Here is a 19,459-nt window from a genome sequence, read left to right on the forward strand (position 1 = left end):
ATTGCACAATACTGTGTTGTTGAGCAATACTGTGCTATTGCCCTATACTTGTGCAATTAAAGATTTCTTGCTATTGCGCAATACTGTGCAATTGAAGATTTCTTGCTATTGCCCAATATTGTGCTATTGTACAATACTGTGAAATTGCACAATACTGTGCAATTGAAGATTTCTTGCTATTGCGCAATACTGTGTAATTGAAGATTTCTTGCTATTGCGCAATACTGTGCTATTGTGCAATACTGTGCTATTGCGCAATACTGTGCTATTGCGCAATACTGTGCTATTGCGCAATACTGTGCAATTAAAGATTTCTTGCTATTGCGCAATACTGTGCAATTGAAGATTTCTTGCTATTGCCCAATATTGTGCTATTGTACAATACTGTGAAATTGCGCAATACTGTGCAATTGAAGATTTCTTGCTATTGCGCAATACTGTGCTATTGCGCAATACTGTGCAATTGAAGATTTCTTGCTATTGCGCAATACTGTGTAATTGAAGATTTCTTGCTATTGCACAATACTGTGCTATTGCACAATACTGTGCTATTGCGCAATACTGTGCTATTGCGCAATACTGTGTTGTTGAGCAATACTGTGCTATTGCCCAATACTGTGCAATTAAAGATTTCTTGCTATTGCGCAATACTGTGCAATTGAAGATTTCTTGCTATTGCCCAATATTGTGCTATTGTACAATACTGTGAAATTGCGCAATACTGTGCAATTGAAGATTTCTTGCTATTGCGCAATACTGTGCAATTGAAGATTACAAAAACTTTGAAGAAAAAAAATATGAACCCCAAAATTGGAAAAAAAAAATCGGTAATGTAATCGGTACATTATTATATCTTTCATTACAATATGTCACACATCTACCATTACCAATTTTTGTATTCATTATTGAGGTCAAGATTTGTGTATTGAAGTTAAACAAGAGTGCACAAACTGAAATATCTTGTCATGATTGAATTTATGTTGAAAGACTGTTATATGAAGGTTTTTCTACAAGTATCACATACACTTATTGTTATCAATGATCCACGAAATGAGGTCAAGGTAAGATGAACCATGCCAAACAAACATGTACACCTTACAATCATTTCATACATCAAATATAATGGTCCTATTGCTCATAATACATGAGAAACAGATCAAAACACAAGAACTTATCATTGATCAATGAACCATTAAATGAGGTCAAGGTCATATGAACCCTGCCTGACAGACATGTACACCTTACAATCATACCCTTCACCAAATTTTTTTTACCTATTGCTTACATAAATGTGATGCCCCCGCTTGCATATCATATAGTTATAAAGGGACATAACTGAAGAACGGTAAAAGTGACGCTACCCTAATTTGAACTTGATCTGAGTTTTGTGGTAATACGCATTGTGTGTAAGTCTCATAACATTTGGTTGAGGCTAACTTAAGTAGAGAACAGAAACTAAAAATTCAGCAATTTTTCTATTTGTAAACACGCATAACTCTAGAACGGTTGTGTATAAGTTTTATAACATTTGGTTGAGACAAACTAAAGTTAGAGAACGGAAACTAAAAATTCAGCAATTTTTATGTTTATAAAGGGACATAACTCAAGAATGGTAAAAGTGTTGCCACCAAATTTCGTACTTAATCTGTATTTATAATGTAGTGATAAGCATTGTGTATAAGTTTCATAACATTTGGTTGAGACAAACTAAAGTTAGAAAACGGAAACAAAAATTTTGTACTTGATCTTAGTTTTGTGGTAATGAATATTGTGTATAGGTTTCATAATGTTTGGTTGGGGCAAACTTAAGTTACAGAATGGAAACTAAAAATTTTGCAATCTCTCGATTTATAAAGGGCATAACTCAATAATGGTTAAAGTGACACTATCCAAATTCAACTTGATCTGTGTTTTATCAGTGGAAGTAAAAATTAAAAACATTGCATTGTATAAAGCATTCATTGTAGTTGATTCAACTATAATCATGGACAAAGGAAGATAACTCAAATTTTAACAAGCATTCTGAGAGTATTGCAATACATAGTCCCCTACTGGGTAAAAATTCATTATACTGGAACATAATGCTAACTTGTTCTATAACTTGTCATGGTGTAAACAAAAAGTAAATATGTCAATATCTTCAAGCATGATTAAAACCAGTGTGGAAAACTGATTATATGAGTGAATTTTTCAAGTCCAAGGACCATAACTCTGCACAAAATTATTAGACCAAAACAAAAATTTGAACTTGATCTGTAACTTGTCATGATAAAACTATATACCAATTATCAATCAATATCTTATAAGCATGATGAAAAAAACATTAGATATCATTAATAGTTTTCTAAAAGTAGGTATGAAGTAAAATTACAGTGTATATCCATTTTCAAATTATAATCAAATATAATTAATAGTTCCGAATATTTTTTCTTTCATTTGTCACAAACTAATATAGATTTGTAACTTATCTATAAAATGTCAACAACTTTTATCTACACAATGTAATGTATTGAAATTTATCTTACCTCCTATACATTTCTAGGAATATGATTGGTTAAAAGCATCTGCGTGGAGACCGTGTATATTCCATATTGGGTTAGTAGGGTTCCATATTGGGTTAGTAGGCGGAGCTTATTTCAATACACGGTTAGTAGTGGTGTAATGTCCCTTTATAAAAACAACGGTGTTGAGGGAAAATCTTAAAGGTTTCAACAGACGAAGAAATTGATGATGAACGATTGAAATAAATTCATAAAACACATTTAAAGCTGACAAGTTGTTACTGTTAGCATTTGTTTTTGTATAGACCAATGAAAGAAGGTTCTAAATACTAACGTACGGTATTGAAGACTTGATCACTTTGATAGGCCACTAGTCTAAATACCACATGTTAAGATAGTCTGTAAGATAAATTCGTTACATAGTGTGCTAGTGACCTAATACGATATATATGGGGTCAGTAAATTCCATATGGGGATTCGAGCTTCGCTCTCACCCCATATGGAATTTACTGACCCCATATATATCATATTAGGTCACTTGCACACTATGTAACTAATAATATATGTTGTGTACAAGTTATCATTTTGAACAAATTATAATTTGTACAAAAATTTTTTACAAATTATAATTTGTATTTTGACCTTGTACAAATTATAATTTGTACAAAAAGTGCTTGTACAAATTACAATTTGTACAAAATAAGGCTTAATTTCACTTATAACTTGTACAATAATTTATCATATGGATATTGTGATAAAAAAAAGTGTTGATACCCACTATAAAAACTTTTCAATGCTATTTTTAAAGTTATATTGATTCATTTATATTGCCTTGAAGTTATAAATTGAACTCCTGTTCACTGGTCTTTCACATGGTCATTAACAAAAGTAAAAGTTAAGGTGTTCAAAAAAATGGCTAGTATTGTTGATCAACAGGATAAATTCTATCAAGAAGTTCAGCAATTTGCTGAGAATAACACATCTAAGCACTAGGGACAAATTGAATGAGTTAATTTCTAAAGTTAAAAATGCAAAAGAGGTATAAGATAGGTTTATCTTCATCTTCTTTGCCCAAGGAACTTTTGCCAAATCTTGAAACTGAGGAAGATTTGGAGAAAGTGTTCAAAGAGGTTTCAGAGGAGAACAGTGACATTGAGGTTGATGGCACGGATGAAAACACAGATGCTGAATCGGTAGAATCAGAAGGAGAACCTAACGATTCTGTGACTAATAGTGAAACTGGATCAACTAGTACAACTATTGAAGTTGTATCAGAGGAAGTCGAAACCCCAATCATTCGTGCAATAAAACGTGCATTGTCTGGCAAACAAATCCAAGCAGATGTCCTTACAAGAAATACAAAACAGAAACTGAGTGAGTTATCTGTTGGAGACAATATTATTATCCCAATACCACAGTATGTCCGAGCACCGACCGATCCGAGGAATATACAAGGTGTTGTTGTGGAAGTAGGAAATTTTGGCTATCGTGTAAGGACAATAGCTGGTAATTTATCATGAGTCTTAAGCAGAAACCAACTAGAATCAATTAGTGACTCTTCTTTGTCCGTTACACAAATTCCAGATTTACAACTTTCCCTAAGGGAAGCTGTGAAAATTTTTTCCAAAACTGGTGGACAGGGTTATCTCTCTTGCAAATGTAAAGGCGGTTGTAACAACATATACATTAATAAAAAATAGATTATTATCTAATTAAAGGATTTCTCTTCATAATTTTTTTTATATATATAACATTCAGAAAATTAGTTTATACTAAATAACAAACAAACCTGCCAAAAAATTCTTCAAATAATTTAACAAAGAATGTCTTTTAAAAAATGAGTTCTCTCCCTTTGTACAGAAATATGGTTTAACATAGTCTGTACTCTAACATTAGATATGGTCCAGAGTTATGATCCATAACTCTGGACTAAATCATCAGACCGGAACAAAATTCGAACTTGATCTATAACTTGTCATGATAAAACTACATACCAAATATCAAATCAATATCTTCAAGAACGAAGAAAAAAAGTGTGGAAAGCTGATTTGCCAGACTGACAGATGGACAAACGGACAGACGGACAGATGGACAGACGGACAGAGTGCAAAACTAAAGTCCCCTCCGACTTCGTCGGTAGGGGACTAAAAATTACTTTTTGCAATTTTTCCATTTATAAAGGGGCATAACTCTAGAACGGTTAAAGTGACGCCACCAAAATTCAAACTTGATCTGTGTTTTGTGGTAATAAGCATTGAGTATAAGTTTCATAACATTTAGTTGAGGCAAACTTAAGTTAGAGAACGGAAACTAAAAATTTTGCAATTTTTCCATTTATAAAGGGGCATAACTCTAGAACTGTTTAAGTGACGCCACCAAAATTCAAACTTGATTTGTGCTTTGTGGTAATAAGCATTGTGATTAAGTTTCATAACATTTGGTTGAGGCAAACTCAAGTTAGAGAACGGAAACCAATTTTGGGATGTACAGAACGTACGTTCGTACGTACGTATCTACGTACAGACGGACAAGGGTAGAACTTAATGCCCCCACTGCTACAGAGGGGGCATAAAAAGTGGATCGACCACCATTATAAAACTTGTCCGAGATATTGCTGATATTAACCTATAGTATAAGTTTTATAATAAACTGCTTTGCTGAGAGCAGCTGGATACGCCCGCAGAGGTCCAACCCTGAACAGTTGGGGCAAAAATGGACACAATATTCAAGCTTGATACAGGTCTGAATTTGGATTGTATTAAATATTTGACATATTATAGGTTTCTGAATAAATGTAGTTAAAGAACTTGAAATTGGTTATATGAATTGAATTTATATTCAATTAAAGATTTCTTGCTGTTGTGCAATACACTGTGCTGTTGCGCAATACTTAGTAAATCTGTTGTCAGACAATTAAAGTTCAATTAATTCTCAATGTCATATTAGAAAATTATGAAAATGTAAAGGGAGCTTACATCAATAGATATAAACAATTCACCAAAGTTTCATGAGAATTGCTGACAGCATTTTTGAGTTATTGTCCGAAAAACTGGAAAATCTGCCCTTTTTTTTATGAATAAAACCCCATAACTCAGAAATGTAAAATGTAAAATGTAAAATTTATCAAATTCTAAACGGAGCTTACATCAATAGATATAAACAGTTCACCAAAATTTCATAAGAACTGCTGAAAGCATTTTTGATTTTTTGTCCGTAAACTGGAAAATCCCCCTTTTTTTTATGAATAAAACCCTGTAACTCGGAAACGTAAAATCTAAAATATATAAAAATCAAAAGGGAGCTCATGTCAACAGATATAAACAATTCACCACAATTTCTTGCAAATTGGTGAAAGCATTCTTGAGTTATTGTCCTAAAACTGGAAAAACCCCCCTTTTTTAATGAATAAAACCCTGTAACTCTGAAACGTAAAAATCTAAAATTTATAAAAAATGAAATGGAGCTAACGTCAATAGATATAAACAATTCACCAAAGTTTTATGCAAATTGGTTAAAGCGTTTTTGAGTGAATGTCCGACATGTTGACGATGGACGGAAAGACGGATGGACGGACAGTCGGACAACAGTATACCATAATACATCCTGTAAACGGGTGTATAAAAATCTGGCAAGAATTGTACCTGTGAGAGCGCTAACAAGACTGGATGGACACACGGACGGTATTTCCATGTCCCCCGCAATGTGTTATTCGGGGAACAACAAAATGAATAAAATACTCAAATGTTAATATATTGAAATATGAGAGTGCACACGCTGAAATGTCTCGCCTACTATACTGACCATTGATTTTATGTTGATAGTCCTACATATAAAGTTTTACTACCAGTATCACATTAACATTTATGATCCAAGAAAATGAGGTCAAGGTCAGATAAACCAAGCTGGAAATACATGTACACCTTTAATACAATCCCTCCACTCACAGAATATATATGACCTATTGCTTATAGTATAAAAACTAGAGGCTCCAAGGAGCCTGTGTAGCTCACCTGATATTTTTATTTACAATTGATGCATGAAATAATGCATATATTATGCGTTATACATTTGCTTTAGTTTCAGAGATATAAGTCAATAAAATGCTCCACAGCTTGATGCGACTGCAGAAGTCGAACCCTGAACAGTTGGGGCAAGTATGGACACAACATTCAAGCTTGATACAACTCTGAATTTGGATTGTGATTAAATATTTGACACAGCATAGGTTTCTGACACAGAATGAATGTGGTCTAAGAGCTTAAAAAAATTTAATTTACCTATTCAAACCATATCATTATTACTTGCTTTTATATATAAATCAGAAATAACCAACTTAAAATGGAAAATTTTAAAGAAAAAAAAAGAAAAAAAAGGAAACCCCCCCCCAATTTTTTGAACCCCCTTATGATTCATCACCCCCAAACTCAATCCCAGCCTACCCTTTGTGGTATGGTACCTTGCAGTACAATTTCAGAGAGATCCATACACTTGAACACAAGTTATTGTCTGGAAACTAGAAAAATGCTTGTTTTTTGGCCCCAAATTCCTAAACATTTAGGGCTATTACCCCCAAACTCAAACCCAGCTTTCCTTTTGTGATATGGAACCTTGTAGTACAATTTCATAACGATCCATACACTTACACACAAGTTATTGTCCTGAAACTAGAAAAATGCTTGTTTTTTGCCCCTTTTTGGCCCCTAATTCCTAAAATTTCGAGGCAATTATCCCCAAAATCAATCCCAGCATTTCCTTTGTGATATGAAACCTTGTGGTACAATGTCAGAGAGATCCATACACTTACGCACAATTTATTGTCATGAAACTAGAAAAATGCTCGTTTTTGGCCCCTAATTCCTAAAATTTGGAAGCAATTACCCCCAAAATTAACCCCAGCATTCCCTTTGTGATATGGAACTTTGTGGTACAATGTCAGAGAGATCCATACACTAACAAACAAGTAATATCTGGAAGTTACAAAAATGCTTATTTTTGGCCCCTTTATGGCCCCTAATTCCTAAAATTTTGAGGCAATTACCCCCAAAATCAATCCCAGCCTTCCCTTTGTGGTATGGTACCTTGCAGTACAATTTCAGAGAGATCCATACACTTGAACACAAGTTATTGTCTGGAAACTAGAAAAATGCATATTTTTGGCCCCTTTTTGGCCCTTATTCCTAAACGTTTTGGGCAATTACCCCCAAACTCATTTCCAGCTTTCCCTTTGAGATATGGAACCTTGTAGTACAATTTCATAAATATCCATACACTTGAACACAAGTTATTGTCTGGAAACTAGAAAAATGCTTGTTTTTTTGCCCCTTTTCGGCCCTTAATTCCTAAAATTTGGAGGCAATTACTCCCAAAATCAATCCCAGCATTTCCATTGTGATATGGAACCTTGTGGTACAATGTCAGAGAGATCCATACACTTACACACAAGTTATTGTCATGAAACTAGAAAAATGCTCGTTTTTTGCCCCTTTTTGGCCCCTAATTCCTAAAATTTGGAAGCAATTACCCCCAAATTCATCCTAGCATTCCCTTTGTGATATGGAACCTTGTGGTACAATGTCAGAGAGATCCATACACTAACAAACAAGTTATGTCTGGAAGATACAAAAATGCTTATCTTTGGCCCAATTTTGGCCCCTAATTCCTTAACTGTTGGTACCATAACCCCCAAAATCAATCCCCACCTTCTTTTTGTGGTATTGAACCTTATGGTAAAATTTCATAGAGATCCATTCACTTAAACTAAAGTTAGAGTGCGAAAACCAATGAGTCTTCGGACGACGACAACGACGCCAACGTCATACCAATATACGTCCGCAAAGGTCGTATAAAAATTGTTACCATCTTGTGAAGTTTTTGCTGAAAAAAAACGATAAGTTCCCAAACCTGGGAAATGAGTAAAATTTATCTAACAATTCCACAAAAGCAGATGCACAACTTGCAAACATTCTGTGAAGTTTCAAATGTCTGGTTTGAAGCCTGTATGAGGAGTTGATTACACAAAATTGGTACCATCTTTTGTAACTTTTAATGAAACAAGAGTGCACACGCTGAAATGTCTCGCTTTCTTTACTAACCATTGATTTAATGTTGATAGTCCTAAATACAAAGCTTTACTACAAGTAACACATAAACTTAACATGATCTAAGAAAATGAGGTCAAGGTCAGACAAACCAAACGAGAAATACATGTACACCTTACAATCATTCAATAAACCAAACATAGTTGACCTATTGCTTATTGTTTCTAAGAAACAGTCTTAAACAAGAAAACTTAACATTGACCAATGAACCATGAAAATAAGGTCAAGGTCAAATGAACCATGCCATCCAGACATGTACACCTTACAATCAATTTTGGCATAAAATATAGTTGACCTATTGCTTATAGTATCTAAAAAACACAAGAGTGCACACGCTGAAATGTCTCGCCTTCTTTACTAATCATTGATATTATGTTGATAGTCCTAAATATAAAGCTTTATTACAACTGTCACATAAATTTATCATTAACCAAGAAAACTAAACATTGACCAATGAACCATGAAAATGAGGTCAAGGTCAGATGAACCATGCCAGGCAGGCATGTACAGCTAACAATTCTTCCATACAACAAATATAGTTGACATATTGCATAAAGTTTAAGAAAAACAGACCAAAACACAAAAACTTAACACTGAGCAATGAACTGTGAAAATGAGGTCTAGGTCAAATAAAACCTGCGCGACTGACATAAAGATCATAAAATATCTCCATACACCAAATATAGTTGACCTATTGCATATAGTATTAGAAAAAAAGACCAAAACTCAAAATCTTAACTTTGACCACTGAACCATGAAAATGAGGTCAAGGTCAAATGACACCTGCCAGCTAGACATGTACACCTTACAATCATTCCATATACCAAATATAGTAGACCTATTGCATACAGTATAAGAAAAACAGACCAAAACACAAAAACTTAACTATAACCACTGAACCATGAAAATGAGGTCAAGGTCAGATGACACCTGCCAGTTGGACATGTACACCTTACAGTCCTTCCATACACCGAATATACTTGACCTATTGCTTATAGTATCTCAGATATGGACTTGACCACCAAAACTTAACCTTGTTCACTGATCCATGAAATGAGGTAGAGGTCAAGTGAAAACTGTCTGACAGGCATGAGGACCTTGCAAGGTACGCACATACCAAATATAGTTATCCTACTACTTATAATAAAAGAGAATTTAACATTACAAAAAATGTTAACTTTTTTTTCAAGTAGTCACTGAACCATGAAAATGAGGTCAAGGACATTGGACATGTGACTGACGGAAACTTCATAACATGAGGCATCCATATACAAAGTATGAAGCATCCAGGTCTTCCACCTTCTAAAATATAAAGCTTTTAAGAAGTAAGCTAACACCGCCGCCGCCGCCGCCGGCGGACTATCCCTATGTCGAGCTTTCTGCGACAAAAGTCGCAGGCTCGACAAAACTTAACCATGAAAACTTAACATTGACCAATGAACCATGAAAATGAGGTCAAGGTCAGCTGATACCTGCCAGACAGACATATACACCTTACAATCCTTCCATACATCAAATATAGTTGATCTATAGCTTATAGTTGAAGAAAAACAGACCAAAACACAAAAACCTAACACTTAGAAATGAACAGTGAAAATGAGGTCAAGGTCAAATAAAACCTGTGAGACTGACATGTACATCATAAAATATTTCCATACACCATTTATAGTTGACCTATTGCATATAGTATTAGAAAAAAAGACCAAAACTCAAAAACTATACTTTGACCACTGAACCATGCAAATGAGGTCAAGGTCAGATGACACTTACCAGTTGGACATGTACACCTTACAATCATTACATATACCAAATATAGTAGACCTACTGATTATAGTATCTGATATATGGACTAGACCACGAAAACTTAACCTTGTTCACTGATCCATGAAATGAAGTCGAGGTCCAATGAAAATTGTCTGGCGGGCATGAAGACCTTGCAAGGTATGCACATACTAAATATAGTTATCCTATTACTCATAATAAGAAAGAAATTAACATTACAAAAAATGTTGTTTTTTTTTTCAAGTAGTCACTGAACCATGAAAATGAGGTCAAGGACAATGGACATATGACAGACGGAAACTTCGTAACATAAGGCATCTATATACAAAGTATGAAGCATCCAGGTCTTCTAGCTTCTAAAATATAAAGCTTTTAAGAAGTTAGCTAACGCCGCCGCCGGATCACTATCCCTTTGTCGAGCTTTCTGCAACAAAAGTTGCAGGCTCGACAAAAATGACTTAGTTCCCAAACTCAGAAATGACCCCAATCGCAAAAAAAGCTTGAAGCCATTTTTAGAAGTGGAATTTTTCAAAGTCCAAAGCCCGTAATTTCGTAAAAAATCACCCAGCGGAACCAAACATATACTCAATCTGTAATTAATCCATCATAGTAGACTCACATACTAAAACTCAGCTCAATATGCGAAGGCATTTAGAAAAAAATTCTGTATAACTGTTCTTTGCAGAATGACGGAATGACAGATAAGGGTAAAACTTTATGTGCCTGACCAAAGTCGGCAGGGGCAATATAAATTCCTCAAACAATTCAGTAATAGCAGGTGCACAACTTTAACATGTGTGCAATCTTTCTATAAAGTGTCAGAGATCAATGTTGAAAACTGTATTAGGAGTTGAGAACACAAAACTAATGAATGCCATCTTTATTAAATTTTGCATAAAAATTTCTAATTCCAAAGTCTGGAAAAATGGGGAAAAAATTTCTTGAACAATTTCTTAATATCAGGTGCACAAATTCAACACGTGTGCAATCTTTCTGTGATGTTTCAGGGATCATTACACAAATTAGATAGACTTTTCCCTGCCCGGCCAACCAACATCACTAAATACTTATAAGCTGGTTTTGAACTTTGGTCATTATTTTACTTTGATTTCATTTTATAAAAGCAAATGCTTTGTAATTTACCATTAAAGGCTGTCCAATAGGTTGTTGGTACATCATATTTTGTGAAACAGAACTTCCAGTCATCTGAAAAAAATACAAAGATATAGATATAGCTTTAGCTATCTGTTTAAAATTGTCAATATAAATAAGACCAATACCAGATCTGGACCTGCATCGCTGCATGCAATTGATGGAGGTAACATGTACTGGATTATAGTTGTGACAAAAATTTTCCTTGTACAATGAGTGTTGTTAAATTTCAAACTATAGCTATAGGTAAACAGGAAATGGCTGCATGGCAGATGAAAAATTTACTTACTCATTACAACTCAACATTATCGAGATGCAGACCAAATATAAAATCATTCCCTTAAATAGAAGCCAAGAAATTTTCCTTGTACAATGAGTGTTGTAAAATTTGAAAATATCGGCAAACAGGAAGTGGCTGCAAGGAGGATGCAAAAATTGCTACTTGCTACAACTCCACATTATTAACTTGGGTTCATCCGTTATTCAAACACCCCATCCCATTAGTCAGACATACCAATAGTTCGACAAAGGTTGTAATTGAAAATATACTTCAACGAATTAGTGGTTCTGGTATTTGAACTAGTGACTATATAGGCTAAAATAAAAAATATTAATATCAAAATTGTACTATTGTTAGTATTTGTTTCTTAAATGAATACTTTATTAAAGTAGAAACTCAATTAAAACAGATGATGTGTGCCATCAGAATGGACTTAATTGCATATTAATTTAATATTTACCACTGGATGCAATGCAAACAACAAGAAATGAGCTGTCAAAGCAACCCAGGTTTTCTGTATTTTTAAGGTCACCATTGTTGACCATAAAAGGGTCCCCAGTACAAATGAAATTGATGTATTCTAATGTGTGGCACTTTCAAGCTTGTTTGACCTGCTAAGTGCTTTGCCTTTTTTCTAATCAAGGCCCTCATGAAATACATTGAGATATTACAAACAAAGAATTACAAAATAATCAAATGTTGTCTCATTGGCAATCATACCACACCTTCTTTTTATATACACACATTAACTAGTGTGTAGGGAATTAATACATCACAAACTTTCCTTCATTCATTTTAATATTTAATTTTCATGATTAATTATAATAAAATGCTCCGCTGGGCGCAGCTTGATACGACAGCAGAGGTCGAACCCTGAACAGTTGGGGCAAGTATGGACACAACATTCAAGCTTGATACAGCACTGAATTTGGATTGTGATTAAATATTTGACACATCATAGGTTTCTGACACAGAATGAATGTGGTCTAAGAACTTAAAAAATTTTAATTTACCTATTCAAACCATATCATTATTATTTGCTTTTATATATAAATCGGAAATAACCAATTTAAAATGGAAAATTTTAAAGAAAAAAAAAGGAAAATAAGGAAAAAAAAAACCATCCATCAAATTTTTTGAACCCCCTTATGATTCATCACCCCCAAACTCAATCCCAGCCTTCCCTTTGTGGTATGGTACCTTGCAGTACAATTTCAGAGAGATCAATACACTTAAACACAAGTTATTGTCTGGAAACTAGAAAAATGCTTGTTTTTAGGCCTCTTTTTGGCCCCAAATTCCTAAACATTTTTGAGTTTGGGGGTAATTGCATTTAGGGCAATTACCCCCAAACTCAAACCCAGCTTTCCCTTTATGATATGGAACCTTGTAGTACAATTTCATAAAGATCCATACAATTACACACAAGTTATTGTCCTGAAACTAGAATAAAATGCTCCGCTGGGCGCAGCTTGATACGACCGCAGAGGTCGAACCCTGAACAGTTGGGGCAAGTATGGACACAACATTCAAGCTTGATACAGCACTAAATTTGGATTGTGATTAAATATTTGACACAGCATAGGTTTCTGACACAGAATGAATGTGGTCTAAGAACTTAAAAAATTTTAATTTACCTATTCAAACCATATCATTATTATTTGCCTTTATATATAAATCAGAAATAACCAATTTAAAATGGAAAATCCCAGCCTTCCCTTTGTGGTATGGTACCTTGCAGTACAATTTCAGAGAGATCCATACACTTAAACACAAGTCATTGTCTGGAAACTAGAAAAATTCATGTTTTTTGGCCCTTTTTTGGCCCCAAATTCCTAAACGTTTAGGGCAATTACCCCCAAACTCAAACCCAGCTTTCCCTTATTGATATGGAACCTTGTAGTACAATTTCATAAAGATCAATATACTTACACACAAGTTATTGTCCTGAAACTAGAAAAATGCTTGTTTTTTTGCCCTTTTTGGCCCCTAATTCCTAAAATTTTGAGGCAATTACCCCCAAAATCAATCCCAGCCTTCTCTTTGTGGTATGGTACCTTGCAGTACAATTTCAGAGAGATCCATACACTTGAACACAACTTATTGTCTGGAAACTAGAAAAATGCTTATTTTTGGCCCCTTTTTGGCCCCTTATTCCTAAACATTTTAGGCAATTATCCCCAAACTCAATTCCAGCTTTCCCCTTGTGATATGGAACCTTGTTGTACAATTTCATAAAGATCCATACACTTACACACAAGTTATTGTCATGAAACTAGAAAAATGTTTGTTTTCTGCCCCTTTTTTGGCCCCTTATTCCTAAAATTTTGAAGCAATTACCCCCAAACTCAATTCCAGCATTCCCTTTGTGTTATGGAACCTTGTGGTACAATGTCAGAGAGATCCATACACTTACACACAAGTTATTGTCATGAAACTAGAAAAATGCTTATTTTTTGCCCCTTTTTGGCCCCTAATTCCTAAAATTTGGAGGCAATTACCCCCAAAATCAATCCCAGCATTCCCTTTGTGATATGGAACCTTGTGGTACAATGTCAGAGAGATCCATACACTTACACACAAGTTATGTCTGGAAGTTACAAAAATGCTTATTTTTGGCCCCTTTTTGGCCCCTAATTCCTTAACTGTTAGTACCATAACCCCCAAAATCAATCCCCACCTTCCTATTGTGGTATTGAACCTTATGGTAAAATTTCATTGAGATCCATTCACTTAAAATAAAGTAAGAGTGCGAAAACTGATGTGTCATCAGACTACGACAACGCCAACGTCATACCAATATACGACCACAAAATTTTTTTTACGGTCGTATAAAAATAAAGAGATGTGGTATGATTGCCAATGAGAAAACTATCCACCAAAGTTCAAATGAAGTGGATGTAAGCAATTATAAGCTACCGTTCGGCCTTCAACAATGAGAAAACCCACGCCGTATATATTGGTTCTCAGAGGATTTTAAAATCCCTTCCTACCCACCCACATCCATTTTGAAGGACAAGCCTTTAGTTTTTGAATAATGTATTGTGGAGGAAGAAATTTAGACGTCCCTTACCGGTATATATTCATTCACAACTGATTTTATATTGTCCATAAATTTGCACTATTGTTGAATACTGTATGTTGACCTATACTGCTATAGATGTATTTTTGGTTTTAGAAAAATAATAATGATAATAATTTATTTTTATTTTATGTAATTATTGTGTCAACAATTGATTGCCGTACATTTATTCATAAACTTTAAATTAAAAACAAATAGCCATTTGGCTCTTGAGACACATGGCAAAAAATAAATACATGTTCTAAATAAAATGCTTCGCTGGGCGCAGCTTGATACGACCGCAGAGGTCGAACCCTGAACAGTTGGGGCAAGTATGGACACAACATTTAAGCTTGATACAGCTCTGAATTTGGATTGTGATTAAATATTTGACACAGCATAGGTTTCTGACACAGAAAGAATGTGGTCTAAGAACTTCAATTTTTTTAATTTACCTATTATGGTCCAATGTCCAAAATCAAAATACATGGTTAGATTCAGCATATCAAAGAACCCCATATATTCAATTTTTGTTGAAATAAAACAAAGTTTAATTTTGGACCCCAACTTGGACAAACTTGAAAACTGGTCCCATAATCAAAAATCTAAACACATGTTTAGATTCAGCATATCAAAGTACCCCAAGAATTCAATTTTTGTTAAAATCAAACTAAGTTTAATTTTGGACCCTTTGGACCTTAATGTAGACCAATTTAAAAAACAGGACCCAAAATTAAAAATCTAAAAACACGGTTAGATTTGGCATATCAAAGAATCCCAATAATTCAATTTTTGATGAAATCAAACAAAGTTTAATTTTGGACCCTTTTGACCTCAATATGAACCTATTTGATAGCGGGCCCACAAAATAAAAAATCTAAATAATGGTAAGATTCAGCATATCAAAGAACCCCATATATTCAATTTTTGTTGAAATCAGACAAAGTTTAATTTTGGACCCCAATTTGGACCAACTTGAAAACTGGGCCAAAAATCTAAAATCTAAATACATGTTTAGATTCAGCATATCAAAGAACCCCATATATTCAATTTTTGTTGAAATCAAACAAAGTTTAATTTTGGACCCCAACTTGGACAAACTTGAAAACTGGGCCCATAATCAAAAATCTAAACACATGTTTAGATTCAGCATATCAAAGAACCCCAAGAATTCAATTTTTGTTAAAATCAAACTAAGTTTAATTTTGGACCCTTTGGACCTTAATGTAGACCAATTTAAAAAACGGGACCCAAAATTAAAAATCTAAATACACGGTTAGATTTGGCATATCAAAGAACCCCAATAATTCAATTTTTGATGAAATCAAACAAAGTTTAATTTTGGACCCCAATTTGGACCAACTTGAAAACTGGGCCAAAAATCTAAAATCTAAATACATGTTTAGATTCAGCATATCAAAGAACCCCATATATTCAATTTTTGTTGAAATCAAACAAAGTTTAATTTTGGACCCCAACTTGGACCAACTTGAAAACTGGGCCCATAATCAAAAATCTAAACACATGTTTAGATTCAGCATATCAAAGAACCCCAAGAATTCAATTTTTGTTAAAATCAAACTAAGTTTAATTTTGGACCCTTTGGACCTTAATGTAGACAAATTTAAAAACGGGACCCAAAATTAAAAATCTAAATACACGGAAAGATTTGGCATATCAAAGAACCCCAATAATTCAATTTTTGATGAAATCAAACAAAGTTTAATTTTGGACCCTTTTGACCTCAATATGAACCAATTTGATAGCGGGTCCACAAATAAAAAATCTAAATACATGGTTAGATTCAGCATATCAAAGAACCCCAAGAATTCAATTTTTGATGAAATCAAACAAAGTTTAATTTTGGACCCTTTTGACCTCAATGTGGACAAAGTTGATAACGGGGCCCAAAAATCAAAAATCTAAATACATGGTTAGATTCAGCATATCAAAGAACCCCATATATTCAATTTTTGTTGAAATCAAACAAAGTTTAATTTTGGACCCCGATTTGGACCAACTTGAAAACTGGGCCCATAATCAAAAATCTAAATACATGTTTAGATTCAGCATATCAAAGAACCTTAAAAATTAAATTTTTGTTAAAATCAAACTAAGTTTAATTTTGGACCCTTTTCACCTTAATGTAGACCAATTTGAAAACGGAACCAAAAATTAAGAATCTAAATACACGGTTAGATTCGGCATATCAAAGAACTCCAATAATTCAATTTTTGATGAAATCAAACAAAGTTAAATTTTGGACCCTTTGGACCTCAGTGTGGACCAATTTAAAAACGGGGCCCAAAATCCAAAAACTTAATACACTGTTAGATTCAGCATATTAAAGAACCCCAAGAATTCAAGAATAAAACCCCATTGAAATTGATCAAGAAATAAGCAATTTATACGAAGTATCTTCTTTTGCACAATACTGTGCAATTGAATATTTCTTGCTATTGTGCAATACTGTACAATTGACAATTTCTTGCTATTGCGCAATATTGTGCTATTGGATATTTCTTGCTATTGCGCAATACTGTGCAATTGAAGATTTCTTGCTATTGCGCAATACTGTGCAATTGAAGATTTCTTGCAATTGTGCAATACTGTGCAATTGAAAATTTCTTGCTATTGCACAATACTTATTATATAATAATTTACACATCCTGTTTGGTGTGTATCTCCTACCATATCATTATTATTTGCTTTTAAATATTAATCAGAAATAAATAACTTAAAATGGAAAATTTTAAAAGAAAAAAAAAGGAAAAAAAGAAAAAAAAAAAGAAAAAAAAAAAATCCCCCCCCCCAAATTTTTTGAACCCCCTTATGATTCATCACCCCCAAACTCAATCCCAGCCTTCCCTTTGTGGTATGGTACCTTGCAGTACAATTTCAGAGAGATCCATACACTTGAACACAAGTTATTGTCTGGAAACTAGAAAAATGCTTATTTTTGGCCCCTTTTTGGCCCCCTATTCCTATATGTTTCGGGCAATTACCCACAAACTCAATTCCAGCTTTCCCTTTGTGATATGGAACCTTGTAGTACAATTTCAGAAATATCCAAACACTTGAACACAAGTTATTGTCATGAAACTAGAAAAATGCTTGTTTTTTGCCCCTTTTTTGGCCCCTAATTCCTAAAATTTTGAGGCAATTACCCCCAAAATCAATTACAGCCTCCCTTTGTGATATGGAACCTTGTGGTACAATGTCAGAGAGATCCATACACTTACACACAAGTTATTGTCTGGAAGTTACAAAAATGCTTATTTTTGGCCCCTTTTTGGCCCCTAATTCCTTAACTGTCGGTACCATAACCCCCAAAATCAATCCCAACCTTCCTTTCGTGGTATTGAACCTTATGGTAAAATTTCATGGAGATCCATTCACTTAAACTAAACTTAGAGTGCGAAAACCAATGTGTCTTCGGACGACGCCGGACGACGCCAGACGACGACGACGACGACGACGACGACGACGCCAACGTCATACCAATATACGACCAAAAAATTTTCAATTTTTGCGGTCGTATAAAAATGCTTGTTTTTTGTCCCTTTTAGGCCCCTAATTCCTAAACGTTTTTTGGCAATTACCCCCAAAATCAATCCCAGCCTTCCCTTTGTGGTATGGTACCTTGCAGTACAATTTCAGAGAGATCCATACACTTGAACACAAGTTATTGTCTGGAAACTAGAAAAATTCTTATTTTTGGCCCCTTATTCCTAAACGTTTTCGGCAATTACCCCCAAACTCAATTCCAGCTTTCCCTTTGTGATATGGAACCTTGTAGTATAATTTAAGAAAGATCCATACACTTGAACACAAGTTATTGTCTGGAAACCAGAAAAATGCTTATTTTTGGCCCCTTTTTGCCCCTTTATTCCTAAACGTTTTCGGCAATTACCCCCAAACTCAATTCTAGCTTTCCCTTTGTGACATGGAACCTTGTAGTACATTTCAGAAAGATCCATACACTTACACACAAGTTATTGTCATGAAACTAGAAAATGCTTGTTTTTTTACCCCTTTTTGGCCCCTAATTCCTAAAATTTTGAGGCAATTACCCCAAAATTCAATCCCAGCATTCCCTTTGTGATATGGAACCTTGTGGTACAATGTCAGAGAGATCCATACACTAACACACAAGTTATGTCTGAAAGTTACAAAAATGCTTATTTTTGGCCCCTTTTTGGGCCCTAATTCCTAAACTGATGGTACCATAACCCCCAAAATCAATCCCAACCTTCCTTTTGTGGTATTGAACCATATGGTAAAATTTCATAGAGATCCATTCACCTAAACTAAAGTTATTGTGCGAAAACCAATGTGTCTTCAGACGATGACGACGCCAACGTAATACCAATATACGACCGCAAAAATGTTAAAATAAATAAAACTTCAATTAACTTCATTGTTCCTCTCCTGGAGTGGTAATACCAGAAACTGGACACAATCATTTCTACATATTAACCAACTCAGTTTTTTGTTTTAAACATCTGTTTGTTAAGCAATATTATCTGTCCCTTTATCAGCATGAGATGACAGATTTACAGCTCAACTTATTTAGGTCTTTCCA

The 19,459-nt window shown here is 34.3% G+C and overlaps 1 protein-coding gene and 1 long non-coding RNA gene across 4 annotated transcripts in view; one reads left to right on the plus strand and one right to left on the minus strand.

The window, feature by feature from the left end:
• The window catches only part of LOC127724673 (phosphatidylinositol-binding clathrin assembly protein LAP-like), a 488,025-nt gene that overhangs the window by 90,167 nt on the left and 378,399 nt on the right, over positions 1–19,459 (minus strand). Inside the window, exon 16 of the mRNA XM_052231711.1 lies at positions 11,525–11,587. Within this exon, the coding sequence (XP_052087671.1) occupies positions 11,525–11,587 (63 nt within the window). The remainder of the gene's footprint in view (positions 1–11,524; positions 11,588–19,459) is intronic.
• LOC127724764 (uncharacterized) overlaps positions 5,094–19,459 on the plus strand; it is a 567,962-nt gene continuing 553,596 nt past the window's right edge. For 2 of the 3 annotated variants that reach the window (XR_007992667.1, XR_007992668.1), the window contains exon 1: positions 5,094–5,281. This is a non-coding gene — a long non-coding RNA (uncharacterized LOC127724764). The remainder of the gene's footprint in view (positions 5,282–19,459) is intronic. The other variant, XR_007992666.1, reaches the window with a different exon arrangement.

The sequence above is a fragment of the Mytilus californianus genome, unplaced genomic scaffold, assembly GCF_021869535.1.
Source record: "Mytilus californianus isolate M0D057914Y unplaced genomic scaffold, xbMytCali1.0.p SCAF_14, whole genome shotgun sequence".
NCBI classification, from domain to species: domain Eukaryota; kingdom Metazoa; phylum Mollusca; class Bivalvia; order Mytilida; family Mytilidae; genus Mytilus; species Mytilus californianus.